The sequence below is a fragment of the Lipotes vexillifer genome, unplaced genomic scaffold (assembly GCF_000442215.2).
Source record: "Lipotes vexillifer unplaced genomic scaffold, Lipotes_vexillifer_v1.1 scaffold1074, whole genome shotgun sequence".
NCBI classification, from domain to species: domain Eukaryota; kingdom Metazoa; phylum Chordata; class Mammalia; order Artiodactyla; family Lipotidae; genus Lipotes; species Lipotes vexillifer.
The window spans coordinates 128,674-147,931 of NW_006775781.1; the positions used below are offsets into that span (position 1 = coordinate 128,674).

General features: G+C 39.2%; 1 protein-coding gene across 1 annotated transcript in view; it reads right to left on the bottom strand.

Annotated features, from left to right (window-relative positions):
* ERMP1 (endoplasmic reticulum metallopeptidase 1) overlaps positions 1-19,258 on the bottom strand; it is a 49,538-nt gene that overhangs the window by 15,928 nt on the left and 14,352 nt on the right. Inside the window, exons 5-13 of the mRNA XM_007450212.1 lie at positions 17,500-17,646; positions 16,745-16,837; positions 14,092-14,304; positions 13,025-13,245; positions 9,872-10,046; positions 9,276-9,466; positions 5,123-5,275; positions 2,814-3,016; positions 2,122-2,237 (exon numbers count right to left, since the gene is read on the bottom strand). Coding sequence (XP_007450274.1) covers positions 2,122-2,237; positions 2,814-3,016; positions 5,123-5,275; positions 9,276-9,466; positions 9,872-10,046; positions 13,025-13,245; positions 14,092-14,304; positions 16,745-16,837; positions 17,500-17,646 — 1,512 coding nt within the window. The remainder of the gene's footprint in view (positions 1-2,121; positions 2,238-2,813; positions 3,017-5,122; positions 5,276-9,275; positions 9,467-9,871; positions 10,047-13,024; positions 13,246-14,091; positions 14,305-16,744; positions 16,838-17,499; positions 17,647-19,258) is intronic.

Here is a 19,258-nt window from a genome sequence, read left to right on the forward strand (position 1 = left end):
AGAGGAAAACGTAGGAAGAACACTCTTTGACATAAATCACAGCAAGATCTTTTTTGATCCACCTCCTAGAGTAATGGAAATAAAAACAAAAGTAAACAAATGGGACCTAATGAAACTTCAAAGCTTTTGCAAAGCAAAGGAAACTACAAACAAGAGGAAAAGACAACCCTCAGAATAGGAGAAAATATTTGCAAACGAATCAACATACAAAGGATTAATCTCCAACATATATAAACAGCTCATGCAGCTCAATATTAAAAAAAAAAAACCCAATCCAAAATTGGGCAAAAGACCGAAATAGACATTTCTCCAAAGAAGACATACAGATGTCCAAGAAGCACATGAAAAGCTGCTCAACATCACTAATTATTAGAGAGATGCAAATCAAAACTACAATGAGGTATCACCTCACACCAGTTAGAATGGGCATCATCAGAAAATCTACAAACAATAAATGCTGGAGAGGGTGTGGAGAAAAGGAACCCTCTTGCACTGTTGGTGGTGGGAATGTAAACTTGATACAGCCACTATGGAGAACAGTATGGAGGTTCCTTAAAAAACTAAAAACAGAATTACCATATGACCCAGCAATCCCACTACTGGACATATATCCAGAGAAAACCATAATTCAAAAAGACACATGCACCCCAATGTTCACTGCAGCACTATTTACAATAGCCAGGTTATGGAAGCAACCTAAGTACCCATGGACAGACGAATGGATAAAGAAGATGTGGAACATATATACCATGGAATATTACTCAGCCATAAAAAGGAACGAAATTGGGTCATTTGTAGAGACGTGGATGGATCTAGAGACTGTCATACAGAGTGAACTAAGTCAGAAAGAGAAAAACAAATATCGTATATTAACGCCTATATGTGGAACCTAGAAAAATGGTATGGTACAGATGAACCAGTTTGCAAGGCAGAAATTGAGACACAGATGTAGAGAATAAATGTATGGACACCAAGGGGGGAAGTCGCGAGGGGGTGGGGGTGGGGGTGTGATGAACTGGGAGATTGGGATTGACATGTATACACTGATGTGTATAAAATGGATGACTAATAAGAACCTGCTGTATAGAAAAATAAATAAAATTTAAAAATTAAAAAAAAAAAAGAAGAATGGCTAAAATCCAAAAGACTAACAGCACCAAATGGTGGGGAGAATGTAGAGCAGCAGGAACTTACATTCATTGCTGGTGGGAATTCATACTGCCTTTGGAAGACACTTCGGCAGTTTCTTACGAAGGTAAATATAAGCTTACTATACAGTCCAGCAATTGCACTCCTAGATATTTATCCAAATGAGTTGAAAACCTATTCTACACAAAAATCTGCACACAAATGTGTGTAGAAGCTTTATTCATAACTGCCAAAAACTGGAAGCAACCAAGATGTCCCTCAGTAGATCAAAAGATAAAGAAACTGTGGTACATTCACAGCAATAAAAAGAAATGAGCTATCACGCCACTAAAAGACATAAAGGCACCTTAAGTGAAAATTACTAAACAAAAGAAGCCAATCCGAAAAGGCTACAAAGTGTAATTATAGCTATATGATATTCTGGAAAAGGCCAAACAATGGAGACAGTAAAAAGATCAGTGGTTGCCAGAGGGAGGGAGGAGAGAGGGGTGAATAAGTGGAGACGGGATTTGAGGGCAGTGAATCTACTCTGTATGATACTGTAATGGTAGACACATGACAATATGCATCTGTCAAAACCCATAGAACTAAACAACACAAAGAGTGAACTAAGTCTAATGTAAACTAAGGACTTTAGTTAATAATAATGTATCAATGTAGGCTCATCAATTAAAAGAAATGTACCACACTTAATGAAAAAGGGATAATAATAAGGGAAGCTGGGGGGTAGAGGGGACAATAGGGAAATCTCTGTTCTTTCTGGTCAGTTTTTCTGTAAACTTAAAACTACTCTAAAAAATAAAGTCTATTAAATTTTCATTTAAAAATCATAACCAGCTTCAACTGCTTTTAAAAACACCAACTTCTTCCTAAGTTGCTTGTCACTATTATACATTTGAGGAAAAAATATATATGTGTATTAAAATTTTTAAGAAGTGACAAGAGAGAAGAAAAAACTATCATATGACTTACCTGTTGCTTCAAAGGTCAGCTTTACAGAATCCCAGGGTGTCTGTTCTTTGGATACAAGTCTGAAATGAGCAGCTTCTTTTGGAGAAACTTCTGCGGCAGGAAGATACCAGTTTTTCCTATTTGGAAAGGTAACTTCAATATTCAGGTTGCTTTATTAGTTGATTTTGAGCTATAATTCATGGAAGTGCTCAGAATATAATAAACACATAAACTGATGAATATGATAAACAAAGTCAGTTTCTCTGAAGCCCAGGTTACTGTGTAATAAAACCTTCCCAAAGTTAAGAACAAGGATCCTAGGTGATCTTGATTCCACTACCCATCCTATTTCTTCTCATCCATTCCTTCACTGCCAAACCATAAAAACTTCCCAGAAATAAAACAATTTGAAATTGATGCTTAGCTGCTTGCTATCTGTTAGACCAGTTAAGAGGGCTACACTTTCTAACTATTCAGCTTTCTAGAGGAAAGACTTCCTAATTTGAAAAAGCAAAATTTGGGGGAGAATAAAAAACTTCTGAGTGCTTTATCCCACAAAGAAATACAACTTTTGTAGTGATAGTAAAAAGAAAAATAGTATAAACAGCACTCAACTTCTATGTTAACCAGTTAAAGTAATAAAGTACTGATACAGTGATAGGACTTGAGAACAAACTAACCCCCAACTAAATGCAGAAAAGTAATGAACCAACCTGATGAGAAAGTGCACTGGAAGATACCAAGGGAAACCACATAGGGGTGCGTCCTCCTCACAGTGAGCTCGGATGGTATCGTTGATCTCGGGAATGTGAGGTGTTATGTGAGACATTCCGGTATAATCAAACCCGTTGATCCATATTCCAGAGTCTCGTTTAACTACGTTTCCATCCAAGTCATGAAATGTTCTAGTCATATGCTGAAAAGAACAAGACTAATGAGGAAACTACTGTTTGAACTCCTTCACCCACATCCCCACCCCAGATTAACAAAAATGACTAAGTGACAATACCAAGAAATGATGAGCTACTGAGCAACAGGAACCCACCACTGGCACAATCACTTTAGGAGACTGCTTAGATTACCTAATAAAGTTAACATGCGCATAACCCTTCAAGTCAGCAACTCCACTGCTGAACATGGACCTCAGAGAAACTCTTGCAAGGTACAAAAGTGTTGGTTCAGCATTGTCCATATTAGCAAAAACTGGAAACAACCCAAATGTCCACTAACAGTAGAATGGGCAAATAAATTGGGGCACCATCCTATGACAGAAGTCTGTTCAGCAATGAAAAATAACAAACTACAGTGACACAGATCAACCTGGAAGACTCTGACATGCTGTTGGGCAATAAGAAGCAAGCCACCAAAGAGTATATGGTATGGCTTTACCTGTAAGAAGCTCAAAAACAGACAAAACTATATGTTGTTGTTTAGCGATTAATACATATGTAGTAAAATAATGATTAACTCCAACCTTTAAAATAGTGAGTACTTTGGGGGGGTGGTAAGAGGGAGAGGAGCAAAAGAGTTGGGATCAACAAGGGAATACTGAGGTTTTCTAAGGCACAGCTAATGATCTTTTAAACTCAATAGATACTCACATGATTATTTTATTATTTCTTACAAATATATTTCTATATTTAAATTTCATATAAAATTTTTCTGAAAACCTACTATTTCAGATATAAAAGACATGAAAACTAGAACTCCTAAAAGTCCTAAAAGGACTTAAATACATTCTAAAAGAAATACACATACATTTCCCTTTCGGGGTGTTACATGCTAATTGATGTGCAGAGAAAAATAGGAATCACAGTTCACCACTAGATGACAGACCTGTGCCTAACAGAATTCTCTGAAAAGGCACCATGCTCCATCTGGAATAGCTCTATTAACGGAAACCAGCCTGAAGAATATCAAATAGGAAAAGAAAAAGGATTGCAAAGGGCAGGGGTAAACCACAGCCCACAGGCCAAATGGCCCACTGCCATTTTTATAAATAAAGCTTTATTAAAACATGGCCACATTCATCTGCAGGTATCGTCTATGGCTCCTTTCACTCTGTAGAAACAGAGTAGCCACAACGAGACCACATGGCTGGCAGAGCCTAAAATATTTATTTTCTGGCCCTTTATAGGAAAAGTCTGTCAACTTCTGGCACTGGGGAAGAAGAGAACCCCAAAACAAATCAGAACAGTTTTTAAAAATAAAAATCTAGCTTTTCCTAATGACTACTGATGTGACTGTAAAATCTGTCACATAAAATGTATCACTGTGTCCTACAGGACTGGAAACAAAAACAAGGAATAGTTGGCTCTTTCTCAAAATCTCCTCTCTCATATTTAAGTTCAAATATATTATTACTACTTACTCAAGTCCTTGAATAATTATCTATGTTATGACTGTTGGCTTCTCTGCTTGGCCACTCCAGTCCCTCTAACAGAGAGGAAGACTGGAATAAGGTGACTTAAATTCTTTTTCCTGTTTTACACCAGCTCTAAAAAGTTTGCAGAGAAACCTGAAATCTAAGAAAGTTCTAAATCTCATTTTATTAATATCTAAGTTATTATATTTTCACTATCACATTACCTTGAACATTACCTAAGATCAATCTTACCGTATTTTAAACAATCTATTTCATTTTGCCAGCTGACAGGAGGTCATATTTTTACTCAGCCCACAGACAATTTTACAATCTGTACTTCTGACAGCTCATTATTCCATGATATATATTTGCTCTCGTTTTTCCAAGTAGGTACATTTTTGTAATTTGAACAGTAATAAGAACAACAAGCAGACATTTCCGATTCAGGCTCTTAGGAGAAGTGTTTCTAGCTGATAAGAATGCCTCTTGATGGTCTTTTCCTCACTGCCTTACACAAAATAGTCGAGGTACAACTAACAGGTCAACAGTACAAAAGTCACCTATGTGTTTCGAGCTTCACTGTTGACTAGTAAGCTCAAAACACCATAAGCCTTTCCTCTCCAGGATCTCAAACAGCTCATGCAAAATCGCTCTTACCTGAAGAAACACTCTCTTTGGCTTTGGACTGGAAGGGTTGGAGCTGTATGGGAAAAAAGTTCCACTGCAAACAAGGAGGAATGCAATTGTACATACCAAAGTTAAAGTTAGCATAGTTCTTTTTGTGCTTTTGGCAAGGTAGATGAAGTTAATCTAAAACACAAAACACAAAAATAGAAAAATTACCATTGGCAGAAAGGTGGCTTTACTGACTTTTGTAACAGGTGTTGTCAGACAGATAATAAAGGACATGTATCAGCATGTGCTACCATATTCCCAACTCCCAGTACACAAAGCACTGATTATAAGGGATTTCCATCACAAGTCAGAGCCTAAATAAATGAGAGATGCCCCCATCTGCATGACGGTGCCTTTCTGACAGGCAGCCAGACAGTAAGGGGAAAAAGGCAACTGAGACAGTGTCTCTGCTCAGCCAAGAGACTAGAAGATGTACATCCACCATCAGTCAAACCGTGACCTTATTTTATTTCCAATTCTATCAAACCCTGTAAGTTAACTGCACAGCAGACACTATTTAACTGTACCAAACATCATGACATCAGGTTTTTATTAAAGAACCAGAGGTAAGCTTTTAAGCAAGTAAGCAGGCCTATTTCAACAAAACTCAAGTTCTAATAATGCTTTCATAATGTGCCTATGTGCTGGATTCATCTTTTAGATGCACCTTCAAGACTCTGCCTGTGGACCTGCACATAAGGAAAAACTGCAATAAAAGTAATTCTGCACCTGAGACTAACACAATATTGTAAATCAACTTATAGTTCACTTGTAAAAAAACCCAAAAAACTATGAAAATTGAAACCAGGGGAAAAAAGGTAACTCTGCCCTTGTCACTGCAGAGTTAACCAAGGCCAACACAATCAAAATAACAAATCTGGGCTTCCCTGGTGGCGCAGTGCTTGAGAGTCCGCCTGCCGATGCAGGAGACGTGGGTTCATGCCCCGTTTCGGGAGGATCCCACATGCTGCGGAGCGGCTGGGCCCGTGAGCCATGGCCACTGAGCCTGCGCGTCCGGAGCCTGTGCTCCGCAAATGGGAGAGGCCACAACAGTGAGAGGCCCGCATAACGCAAGAAAAAAAAATAAAAAAAATAAAAAAAATAACAAATCTGAACTTGGGCAGGAAAAGTGGCTCAGTCTCAAGATGGGCATCCAGGAAGTCCTAAATATGCTTATATTAATTTTTTAATTGTAATAAAGTCACTGAATTAAAAATTGCAGGGGACACATGATTATAGAATATGACCACAGACCCCTTAGGGGTTCTGAAGAAGCCACTTTGAGAAACAAGGACCTAGTCCCTGCTCCCCCTTTTGCCTTCTCTCCCTTATTGCCCACCCTCCAGGGTCAATAAGTAGAAAAGTGAAGAACATAAATGTGAAAATATTTTTACTGAGGTGAAAATGAAAAATTAAGCAGATGTTCATAACCTACCATATACTCTACTATATGAAACTAAGAGATTTTATATCTACAGTGTAACAATATGCCAACCAGGGTAATCTCCAGCAAAACAGTACTGGTCTTAAGTCGAAGATCTTAATGTTTTTACACTGAAGGACAGAAGTAAGACAGAGTACCCAAGGATTTATGGCAGTGAGTCAGCAAAACACAATTTGTTACCCTGTCCGTCCCTCTTTCTCCTGACAGTCCCAATATTTAAAATGTGGCTCCTTAGAACAGGGTCAAATATCCTGCCAAGTAATGAGTTTCGCCTCCACTGGGAGACTGGTTAAGTTTAGGTATACAGAGTCGTTTGGGTCCAAATAAAACCTCCCTGTCATAATGCTGTGGTTCCTGCCATTCTCAACCCTGCTGCTACGCAAAGTTGTCCTACAACTTCAGGTTAAACTACAGTTTCCACATCCATATTTTCTCTTCTCCAGGTCATGAGGCTCATCTTCTGCCTCTTCCACCCACCTTCTGGAAGAGGTGTGGTAATGGTGATAAATGAGAAGGTGACCAGAGAGTGGGAGAGAAGGAAGAAGAGAACGGCCTCAGGGACAATGTGTTTGGATCCCACTGTATCACATTTTACTGTCTTTTGTCTTAAATGTTACATCTGATATCACTCTAGGTTCCGAAATGGGTGGGAAATAAAATGAAGAGAAGCATGAAAAGGGACTGTGAAGTGTCCCGTGTGCGCGGGCTCTTTCTCTGTTTCTCTCTGAGACTCTCCTCCTGATCCCGCTGCTATCAGCGGTCTCATTTAATCAACACAACCATGATGGCCCCAGCACAGGGGAACCCCAGGAAACCTGTTAACCGATCATTTGACAGCAATTTAATTGCTTCCTAGCAAATATATTTAATAAATGCCCAGGGACTAAAAGACCAGCTCTCTGAAGTGTGCATTGTGGTTCAATTCTCCATTACCCAAGGAGAAAAGTCTCACTCTATTAAAAAGCCACTATCTGGAACACAGCTACACATAAATAAGAAAATAGCGAAGAGAATGATAACCCACAGCATCAAAGGGCAGCAGTGTTATTTCACATTATAATGAACATTAAAGTATTCCAAGAGCCACTCTCCAAAAGTAATTTAGAAGGTAATAAACTTTAATCTACTTGCTTACAGTTTCCGAGATTTCCATGCTTTTGGGGTCATTTTCAATTTCCACAGTGAAGTTTTCAGGGTTCATTTGGTCCCCTTCCCTATGGAACAGAACTGAAATGCCCCACATTCTGATCATCTTTTATGAGCATCAATAGCTTTCATTCATTGACTATGATTTAAATACACTGCAGGGGGTGGGGGGGGCAGTTCATAACTTAGCTGACTCTAGATTACAACCCAATCTACATGTGATGAAACTACATCTCCTTTAGTCCTCACAACAGCAAACCATCTATTAAGATATACAGAGGATTTAAAGGCTTAATATTAAAACCAAAAGAAGTAAACCCTGAAGGCAACAAAGAACATTTTAGAATTTTCCATCTATCCCTGCAAATACCAGTAAGGACTAAATCATAATATTAAAAGTAAAATGGCTGCAATGCTCAGATTTCTTTCAGAACTAGTACAGCTGATCTCAAACAATAGCGTGCATAAGAATTACTCTACAGGGCTGTATATGCAGTCACACATACAGCTATTTATTTGCTATTTAAGGGACTTCCATGGACAGCGCTGACCATGCATGTGGTACTTTTATCTGCTGTCCCTAAACCCTAGTCCCCACATGAGATGCCCTTTACTATATCAGTGTGAAAAAGCTCACTATTCTCTCCATGAAGGAAAGAGCTATAATAGTCATAGCTACTTTTTCTAATTGGTACCCTAGCCTCAAATCTCAGAGTGTACCTACAGGTATTCAATAAATACTTCTTACTCTTAGGGACTGCAATGAAAAGGGCCACAAAACAGAGCAGCCAGGCCTGAGTCCTGGCGAGTGCCGACACCACGCCAAGGGCAGAACTCTGCCTGGAGCTTGCTCTAACAGAGGGCAGTCTGGTTGTCAACTCTGCATCATGTCTTTTCTTCCCTCTGGAGAGTCCCAGGGAGGAGAAGCAGGGATGGCACAGGTAGGACTCTCCCTGCGAGGGCAGAACACTGATACAGTAAAATGACAAGGCCTGTAACGTGTATTCATTACTTGGTAAAGGAAGGCACGTTTGGGTGTTGTAAGTGTATGTCACTCAAGGACACAGACTCCATCAGTGACCTTGGCTGCGCCAGCAGCAAGGCAGGTGAACGACAAGGGAAAACTCCTCATCAGAATTAGTCTTCCTTCACGAGCTCTAACAGCACCAATGAAACTACCATGTATTTATTAACATTTGCCTCTAATTAGTAAGTTCAAAACACACTCTAAAAATTCACCACCAAGCAATCTCTACCACTTCTCACTTGGTATTCGTTTCACACATTCAAATTCAGGTAGTTTGAAAGCTATTTGAAAAGAAGTATAATCAGAGGATTTGGGAGGATGAGGAAGCAAAAATAACAACAAACACCCCCCCTTCTACATTTTCTGCCCATACCGAACCCACAATATGCAGAGTCATTCACCATTTCTTTTGCTTAAGAGTAGAATCAACACTATTTCACAGGATCTAGAATGGCAAAACTCATCATGTATTTATATATAAAATGAAGAAGGAAATTAAAAATATTTTTTTTCCTTACAAAATAGGATGAGAGAATCATTGTACAACCAGCCAAAATAGAAGCCAGCACAACATCAGGTGGAATTTCCGAACCACTCCTCCCAAGGATAGGGGTAAACATCTCAAATACAGCCCAGATGAGGTACAATGCATAAAGATAAGGAATAAACATCCCCAAAAGGTAAAAGACAATAAATTTTCCTCCGGCACCTACAGAAAAAGAGAAAGAAAACACATCTCTGAAATTCTCCAGTGAGATAACAGCTTTTCATAGCCCTGGTATACCTTTGCACCTAACAGAAATTAGGTTAGCTCTGACTCTTGCCCTTTTGGTACATGTTATCTTAGTGAGATAAAATACTTTGACTTAGGGTAGAATACAAATAAGAAAACAAAATATGTAATATATTAGCATGTGCTCATTTACGTGAGAATGATGGGGTAGGTATAAGATGTAAGATAAAAATCTGTGTGATCTGAAAGTTAAAAAAAAAACAAACAGCAACAATTTAGAAAGCCTACCCAAAAAGATCAAATATGGAAATAGTTCCTGGAAGCCTTATCTTATGTATTTTAAGGTATTTCCCATCTGTATCACAATCAAAAATACCCTACCATGCCGCTTAAAGTCCTTGTGCACGCAAAGCTTTGTGAGCAACGGGAATGCCACCCAGACAGCGCTAATAAATGCCGAGCAGAGCCCTTGGTAAGTGAGAGCTGTAAGGAACCCACAGTGCACAAACAGAGAGACGTCAAAAAATACTTCTCCCAGATACTGGTCACTGGCATTCTGAAAGAAAGAAAATATACAAGTCGTCTCATTCATGGGCCATTCATAAAGATCTTCTATTGTAGTGTAACTTCCATTGCTCCAAAAAGCTATATTTTGTTTGGAGCAGGGTCTATCCTTTAAACTTTAAAGTAAACACTGACAAAGCTACCTCCTATCATAAAGTAATAAATTCAAATTACTGCACAGGAAAGGGGAATTTAACAAGATGGGGTAAAAACATCATTACTTGTATATAATCTGTGCTCTCCCTCCACCGGGCTGAAAGACCTTTGGAAATGTTCTAAAATAGAAGAAAGGACTCTCCTAAAAACATTCACCTCTGTAAGCTCGTTTATTCATGCAACTTACAAGGAATGTCAAGCAAACTGGAGAAATGACCTATGTGAAGGCGGCTGCAGCGCCACCCAGCACAGCTTGAGAACTGCAGGACCTTTAGAGCACACAGCCATGGGGGTTTTTTTGCTTGATTCCTGAGTCTTTTCTATCTCCAACTGGTCTTGTAGCACAACTTTGCCCCCATCCTGGATTCCTGGTGGTTTCACGTTATAAAATTTGATCTACATTTTTTGAGCTCTGAAGTCTGAGGATTCCTGTGCAGCACCTTGAGTTCTTCAGAAGAAAGTTGCCATATGAACTTAATACATTTTAATGTCTGCACCAGCAATTCTATTAATGTAAACATGAAAGTTATAATTTTAGTGCAGAAATACCAAAACGGAAATAGATATATTTAAGCTTTTCTCTCTCCTCTGCCTTCTCATTTCTGTATAGTCCAGGGCATGTTTGTTATAAGGGTCCCTAATTCAAGAGCTCAAAAGAGTTTGTCACATGTTTTCAAAACAAGTTAAAGTTCACTTGACAAACCTCCTTTGGCCAATGAAAGATAGGCTATCATCGTTAAATAATTAGATGCTCAACACTGTTAATCAAGAGTCATGGTCTTTAAAAAGAATAAAATAATTCTTAGGATTCAATTTGAAGCCAAATTCCACTCAGATATTTAAAAACAAAGATCTCAACAATGAAGACTGTAATAACTGAAAATGTTTTACATTGTTCCCACATTGTACCCAAGTCCAAACATCCCTCAAATCTAGTTCCCCTCTCCCCATCTCTATTATCCCTCTACTCCTTCCAACCCATTCTATACACTGTTACCAGTGTGTTCCTACTAAACCACAAATTCTCACACTCAATATCCTGCTTAGAAATTTTAAATTGTGGCTCCACTGATTTTTAGGGTCATGCTCCAACTTCACCCTGGCCTACTTTCCCAGTTATTATCCTATCAACCTCATCTTCACCACACTGAACTTTTTACTGACTGTGAGCCAAATGCATCTTGTACATTCCCACCTTTGCCCATCAACCTGTTCTCTATCTGGCACACTTCTACTCAGGCTTCAGAAACCCAGTTGAAATGTCACCACCTCCTTCATGAAGCCTTCCTGACTTCCACAAACAAAATTCCTCTCTCCTGGCCCTATATTCCTACAGCACCGTGAATATATCACTCTACTTCACTTCGTCCCAATGTACTGAAACCCCTGTGGTTTCCCCATCATTTCATCCCCAAATGAAACTGTGAGCTCCTCAAAGAAAAAGACTATGTCCTGAAGCTCTGGACCAGGCCTTAGCATGGAAGCCCACTGGATACTCAAAGACCATCTGTGAAATGAAAATAAAACACACTATTCTTTACATTGTGCCTTCAGCCCGAAGTTTTGTAATCAGACAACTGAAATCAGTCAAAGTAAATAGAACTTTACTAAGCATTTCCGTCTTACCCTCTACTGCACCCCAATGCTGTATCAACAACAGTCAGCCATGCTCTGACTGGTTACATACCATTGCACTAAGAATATGCATGTGAAATTGAGCCCCATGGTATAATTCTTTTGGAGACAGAAGCCACTAAGATACAAGCATTGGCTCAACCATAAACAGATGGCTAATCTCAAAGAACCTTTCTTCAATAGGGCCTGAAACACAGAAGGGCTCCTCAGATCATATCCCAACATGAACTGAAACTGAGACCAAGGTTCAGGTACCAAAGATATCCTTGTGAAAGGATGCTGTATTATAGTCTTCCATGTCTCCATTCTAATCCCCAGCAGTACAAACCGAAAAAACAGGTGTACACTGGCCGTCTTGAAAATGACTAACTAAGAAAGATTTTCCCTTTAACTCTGTTAGAAAATCAGAAACCACTGCTTTCTCTCTCACTGTAATTTATTTTTAGTCCTATTATCTCATAACCCTAATACCTAATTTTGTTTTTACCAAAATACAATGGTATACAGTTGAAACCATAACAATATGGCTATATTCTCTAAGTCAGCATAAATCATTTTGGAACCCTATCTACCTCCCCTTATTCTCCTTAGCAATGTGTCAGTATAACCCCCAGACCATAAAGGCATGCTGACAGAATCTGCATCAACAACATAAAAGTTAAAAAAAAAGAGTGAAGGAAACTGAAAACTTTAAGCGCAGCTTTAAGTGCAGCATTCATGCAGGCAGCAAACACTTTCTGGGTGTTAGTGCCATTTCAGACACTGCCTAAGCACAGGGGACAATGAACAAAACAATCCATGCCCTCAAGGAGCTTATAGTCCAGTGGAAAACAGAGCTATTCAAATATAAATAATTGGGTGATCCCAAGGAAGGCTGGTAGATTAAAGAACATGGTTACAAAAATCGCAGAGTCAGGAGAGGCAAAAGGCTATGCTAACACACCTTGCTGTCACCAACACCCCGAACTATTTGCAGCTTTATAACCTCATTTGAAGTCTGCTACCCTCAGAATGAGAAGCCTTCCAGAAAGTCAACACACATCTGGGAGTCAATTATCTATAGCCATGCCAAACAATCTTTGATAGCTCAAAAGGCCAATCACAAGGAACACCCACCTGAGTTTGTCTTCAATCCTAGAAGGTAGCAAAAAGAAATCAATAAATATGCCCAACACTTACCACATAATGAAATCTTTTTGCGAGGGTATGTATGAATATTATTTTGGCAACAGCTGCAGTTCCATACAGACAAACGGAGACGTAGAAGTGGTTATACCATGAGAGAGACTGTCCAATAAGAGAGATGAACACTGCTATAATGAGAACTGTAACCAAGCTAGTAAACCAGCTTATCAGAGTGATGCCAAGTCCACAGAAGAAGTCCTTTGTGTAGGTAGCAGCTAATTGAGAGAAAACAGAAAGTAGAGATCACCGTCTTTATCAAATCAATTTCATAACCAGTCAGTAGAATTAAAGGAGCAAACATTAAAACAAAATTCACCATTGTAATTGAAAACACTGAAATTTCCTAGGGGTAAGGTTTGTTAAACACTACACAGGGAAAGTATCAGTGAATAAGATTCAAGTATTGACATCTACTCAGAGTCCGTGTGTACAAAAGACTCAAAGAGAGAAGTCTTCAGGAGTAGTTCAGATATATTCCTGGCTAGAAAAGTGGGTCGTCTTAATCTTAATCACCTTTGGGATGCTTTGTGTATTGAAATAACAGCAGAAATGGAAGGCAAAGTTCCATATAAAATCTTACTAAAAGAAGCTAACACAGGAATAGAAGTAGCATGAGAAAATAACCAGTGATAAATGAGTATTTAAATTGCTGCTAAATATTTTATCTGATAACAGCACACACCAACATAGTAGAAGGAGACCAATTTAACCAGAAGCTCATTTATACTCCAGAACAGTGCGCTATTGGTCTGTAGTGTGCACAAGACTTTTTAATGGGACTCTTCACTAAAAGTCAATCTTTACAAACCATTTTCCACAAGCTTTTGTGGTACTTCTATGAAGTGCATAAGTACATAAAAATTGCCTGCTTCACCACGACTAAAAGTATAATGAGCATATCAACCTGGTATTCATTTACAAATTTCTTACAACAGTATAAATCAAATGTTATTTTTCTTAAGATTTTTAACTTCTTGGAAAGATATAAGCAAAGTGACTAAAAACTTTCGGGCAAATTCCATACCCGTGCCAGTACAGTAGTTTTAAAGGAAAATACTTACTCTTATTTTGGGGCTGCAATAATTTCTTTCCCAGGTATAAAGCAACAGCCATTACCACCATGTAGTTAATTATCAAGCCAACACGAGAGGGGTAAGCAATGACAAACAGGCCAAGCACATCAAAGAAGACCATATTTCCATGTTGATACTTAGAAGAAGACGCCAACATATCAGATGTAGCTAGATATTTAAGAACTGCTAAAATGTTGTCACCTATTAGTAAAAAAAAAAAAAAAAAAAAAAAAAAAGAAAACAAAGTTGAATAAACCATCCACTGTTGGAGTAAAGAAATACCTAGAAAGACTGTGAACAGAAATAGCTTTCTACCATCCTACTGCTCTCCCCCACTTTTCTTACTAAATATCTCAGATAAGGTCCATGCCCCCTACTCTTGTTTCCTCTCCACTCCAAAGCTCAGCGACCTGGTCTTCATCCTCTCTCTTCTATTTATTACAGCTACTCCCTGATCAATTCTACCCTCGCTACTGACAAATCCAGTGGCTGTTTCTTAGTCCTTCTTCATTTAACATATACTTGATGTAGCAGACACTGCTCTAGATACCAGAAGTTCAGTGGGGAACCAAGAAGCTCATGAAGCTCACAAACACCAAAAAAGTTATTACACGTGTGTTAAGAATTAATAAGGAATGTCAATGATATCCCAATTAAAAAAAGAAATAAGGAGAGAGTCCCCTAAAAACATATCACGGGAGACTAACGGAGTTTGAGAAGTCAGGGAAGCACTCGAGGAAGTGAAATTTACAGCTAAAGGATGGACAGAAGCTACATCGGGGGAGAGACTGTCCAGACTGAGACTGTTCATCTATGTAGATGAAGGCCCTGAGGAGGGCAAGTTCCAAATACAGGGTGGAAAAAAGTCCGGAATGAGTAGAGAGAGTATTCAGCAATGAAGCTGGAGAGCCGGGAGAGTCATTATCAGGCAGAATCTGGCACATCAGATGCTGTCACAAATATGTGTTATATCAATCAATGACTAAATGAGTTTGAACTTAATAATGAAGAACTACAAGAAGACATGAATGACTGGCATTCCTTCCTGCTGCTCATCCCACTGACTTTCTCTTTGCACTGAAGACACCACCTCTGTCTTACTGCGGGATTTCTTTCATTGGCTCCTCTGTCACACCTTAGAATGTGTCTTCCTCAAAGCTCAAGTTTAGTCCTCTACCTTTGCTTCCCTCTTCCAAAAACCATTTCCATTCTCCATACTTCTGTGGTTTTCTCTATGCCTTTAATTTCCAAACCCAGAAATCCAGTTCTGTCATGAGCTCTAACAGTGTATCTATATTTTCATCTGGTCAGTTCAGACACCCTCCGTCTTACATCTGACAGACTTCAGTCTCCTTCCCCTCTTCATGACTGCTCTGGATGGGGGCCTCCTTCCCGTGTTCCCATAATGGTCAATGGCATCATCTCTCCCCCAGCCAGCTAGGACTGATGCTGCCCCCTTGCTGCCCCTTCTACCTAATCTGTCAAGTTCTGTTGGATTTACATTCAAAATATACCTAATTTTCTATCCCTTTGCTTTCATTTCTATCTTTGGTCAACACCCCAGTCTAGGTCCTTTACTATTCCACACGAAAATTACTGCTGGAACAGCCCTGACTCCTGGCTCTCTCCCCGTCTCCACCATCCACTCCACACTGCATTGCCAGACTGACAGCATTTTAAACCATCATTCATTCATGTACTCAGGCCTTTAATGATTCCTTATTCCTACAGCATCTTCTTGCTGATTTTTAAAGCTTTCTACAATTTTCTCTACCCTATACACTTATACCTCATTTCCCTCTATTTCTGAAAACGCAACCTCCATTCTCTGACAATCTACTCACCAACAGCCCCTCATACACAAACACACCCTACTCGTGCTGTGCTCTTACTTGGGACATCCTCTCTTTTCCACTGTGCCAAATCCCACCAACTCTTTTTAAGGCTCAGCAACAGACTCACCTCCCCTGACTACTATAGATCTCTCTGGAAAACACTTTAACTCCCTCGCCCCTTGTCCTGACACCTGTCCTATAACCCACTCACTGGCCCTCACCACTCAACCTTGGATCGCTGTAACTTTTCCAGACCTGGGCAAGTTGCCCAAACATGTGCTTGTACCACCTCCAATGTATAGCTTCCATTTTGGCTATATTCTCATCACTCAGCAATCCGACCATAACCCTGGGTCAACACCCTTTCAAATTCCTCATAATGAATAGTCTTATGTTCTTAACTGCTAAACTAGATTTCAAGGCTAAAATTCAAAGCTTCATCTAACTCCAAAGCCCCACCTCATTTACACCATACACTGCCTCCCTAATGCAAAGGACACAGAATATTTATAGGTTTACAGGTCATCCATAGTATTCCATCTTAATATCAAAAGTCTAAATTAGGGGCTTCCTTGGTGGCGCAGCGGTTGAGAGTCCGCCTGCCGATGCAGGGGACACGGGTTCATGCCCCCGTCTGGGAAGATCCCACAGGCCGCGGAGCGGCTAGGCTCGTGAGCCATGGCTGCTGAGCCTGTGTGTCCGGAGCCTGTGCTCTGCAACAGGAAAGGCCACAACAGTGAGAGGCCCGCGTACCGCAAAAAAAAAAAAAAAAAAAAAAAAAAACAACTCTAAATTAGAATACCAACCTGCTCGCTGAATGGAATCTGTTAGAATTCTGTCCGCTGTGTCATACTTGGTGTGATAAATGTATCCATTCTCAATAAAAGCTAAGTCTATTCCTAAGACATACGAAAAAAAAAAAAAAGTCATTTTAAAGATGAACCTTGCTTTAGGCCTATTTGTTTAATGTATTAAATTCCTGAAAGACAAAACATCAAAGCAGTGACATGATTGCTTTGTCACATTCATGAATGCATGATGTAAATTTTCTTCCAAATTCTCACAGAACCAATAGTTACGGTACATAATTCAATACATAATGACTGGGGCATTACAATTCACACAGCAAGGGGTAGGAATATCGAGTACGGGAGGTCATCAAAACTTTGCCATCAACATCCTTGCCAGGCCAGAGCCAAATTTTAACTTCAAATAAGCTGTACGAGTCCCCAGGGAAGTTGGCAAAGCAAGATAACAACGAAAAAGACCCCTGAAGGATCTATTACCATCTTTTGGGAATGACGTGCTAACCAGTTCTCCCCTGTTCTGTCACACTGTAGGCCAAGATGACATGTTCTAGAAAAGCGAAGCATTTAAATTAGACTGGAGTTTAAAAGAAAAAGAAACTATCAGGATCTCTCTTTCAGTAATTCAAAATATGCAGTTTTCACATAGAGAATTTGTCCTCAGAAAATGCTGCTCACTCACAAACTTCCAAAATGTAAAACTTGTTTTTGATTAATCATTATCACAAAAAAGCCCGTAACGACTGACAGAATACCTGGAATGTTCCCAAAATCCCTGTAGATACGAAAGTCAGTATCTGAAGGAATGATTCCACTCTGGAAAACCTCCTGAGCCACCACGGAAGCAAAAGGGTGTTTAGCTGCTGAAACATAAGCTTGGACCAACCAAGGATTTTCAGGACCTGAAATGAAACATGACAACATAATACAAGGTTAATCTGGTAAATATTTTTAATATAGTAATTTTTTAAACACACCTAAAATAGTTACTGTGGTGATTTGGGGAGATAGGTCAAGAGTTTGTTTTTTTTAATCCTATTTTCTGTATTTTCCAACATTTCTTTGATACATGTGTATGACTTTTTAGAATGAAAAATAACCTTTAAGAAAACAAAATTGCTTTTAATTATAAAATAACAGCACTAGGGCTTCCCTGGTGGCGCAGTGGTTGAGAGTCCGCCTGCCGATGCGGGGGACACAGGTTCGTGCCCCGGTCTGGGAAGATCCCACATGGCGCGGAGCGGCTGGGCCCGTGAGCCATGGCCGCTGAGCCTGCACGTCCGGAGCCTGTGCTCCGCAACGGAAGAGGCCACAACAGTGAGAGGCCCATGTACCGCAAAAAAAATAAAATAAAATAACAGCACTATAAAAACTTTAAGTTTAAAAATGAAAAACCACTAAGATAACTATCATCATTTTTCTGTCTTCAATTTTCTTACAAATGTATGACTGTGTGTACAGAGCTGTACTGATAGGGTATATATACTCTCTACATTGCTCTTTCACTTAACAGTGTACTAAACGCATTTTCCTATGTTGCTAGATATTACAATGATCATTTTAAGAAGTGCATAATCACTGAATATATCAAAGTTCCTTACTCCTATAAATTTTTATCATTGTTAATAATTCTGCATTAACATCTTCATGTACATACAGCTTTTTTCAAAGCTGGGAGTTTTTTCTTTAGGATAGCAAGATAAACTGTATTACTGCTCCCAATTATTCACTCCTCCCTCCCATATAACTTACAATGCCCCCCTGGGGAAGTAGCACATACATAAACTGCTTCGGTCAATTGACTGTGAATGGGAGAGAAGTGAACTTCAACTGAGAAGACTCTGAAGGGCCATCACATGGTTCATCTCTCCCATTAACTTTGGCCCTGAGATTAAAACATCCCTGATGAGGGCTTCTCCTTCAGCCTAGGTCTCAGAATGAATAAGACACATGGAACATAATAACCATGGGATGTAGCTGCAGTTACTCAGGAACCAGAATGTAAAGCAAGCAACAAATAAGCCTTGCTATTGTAACCCACTGAGATTCAAGGGTTGTATATTACAACTAAATTTACCAAAAAGTTGTCTGCTGTAGACAGATCAAGTAACTGTATTTCAGGAAATCTAAGAATATTAACATTTTTATAACTTTATAAACAGATAATCAATTTGCTTTCCTACAGAAAAAAATAACCATAAACGGTTGGGGGAGGGAAGGGGTGGAGAAACACTACAGAACCAGACACCCAAGTGACCCAGAGACTGGAGTTACCAGGCATGGATTTTAAAATAAATATTATTAATTATTCAAAAACACAGATGATAGCAAGAATTTCACTAGACAAGTACAACCTATTAACAAAGAGAAAGAGACATAGTCAAATGGAAACCCTAGAACCAAAAAGCATAATAATTGATGTTAAGAATTTTAATACATACATAGTTTAATACAAAGTTAAACACAACAGAAGAAAAAATTATAGATCCAGAGAATTAAAGCACAGAAGGAAAC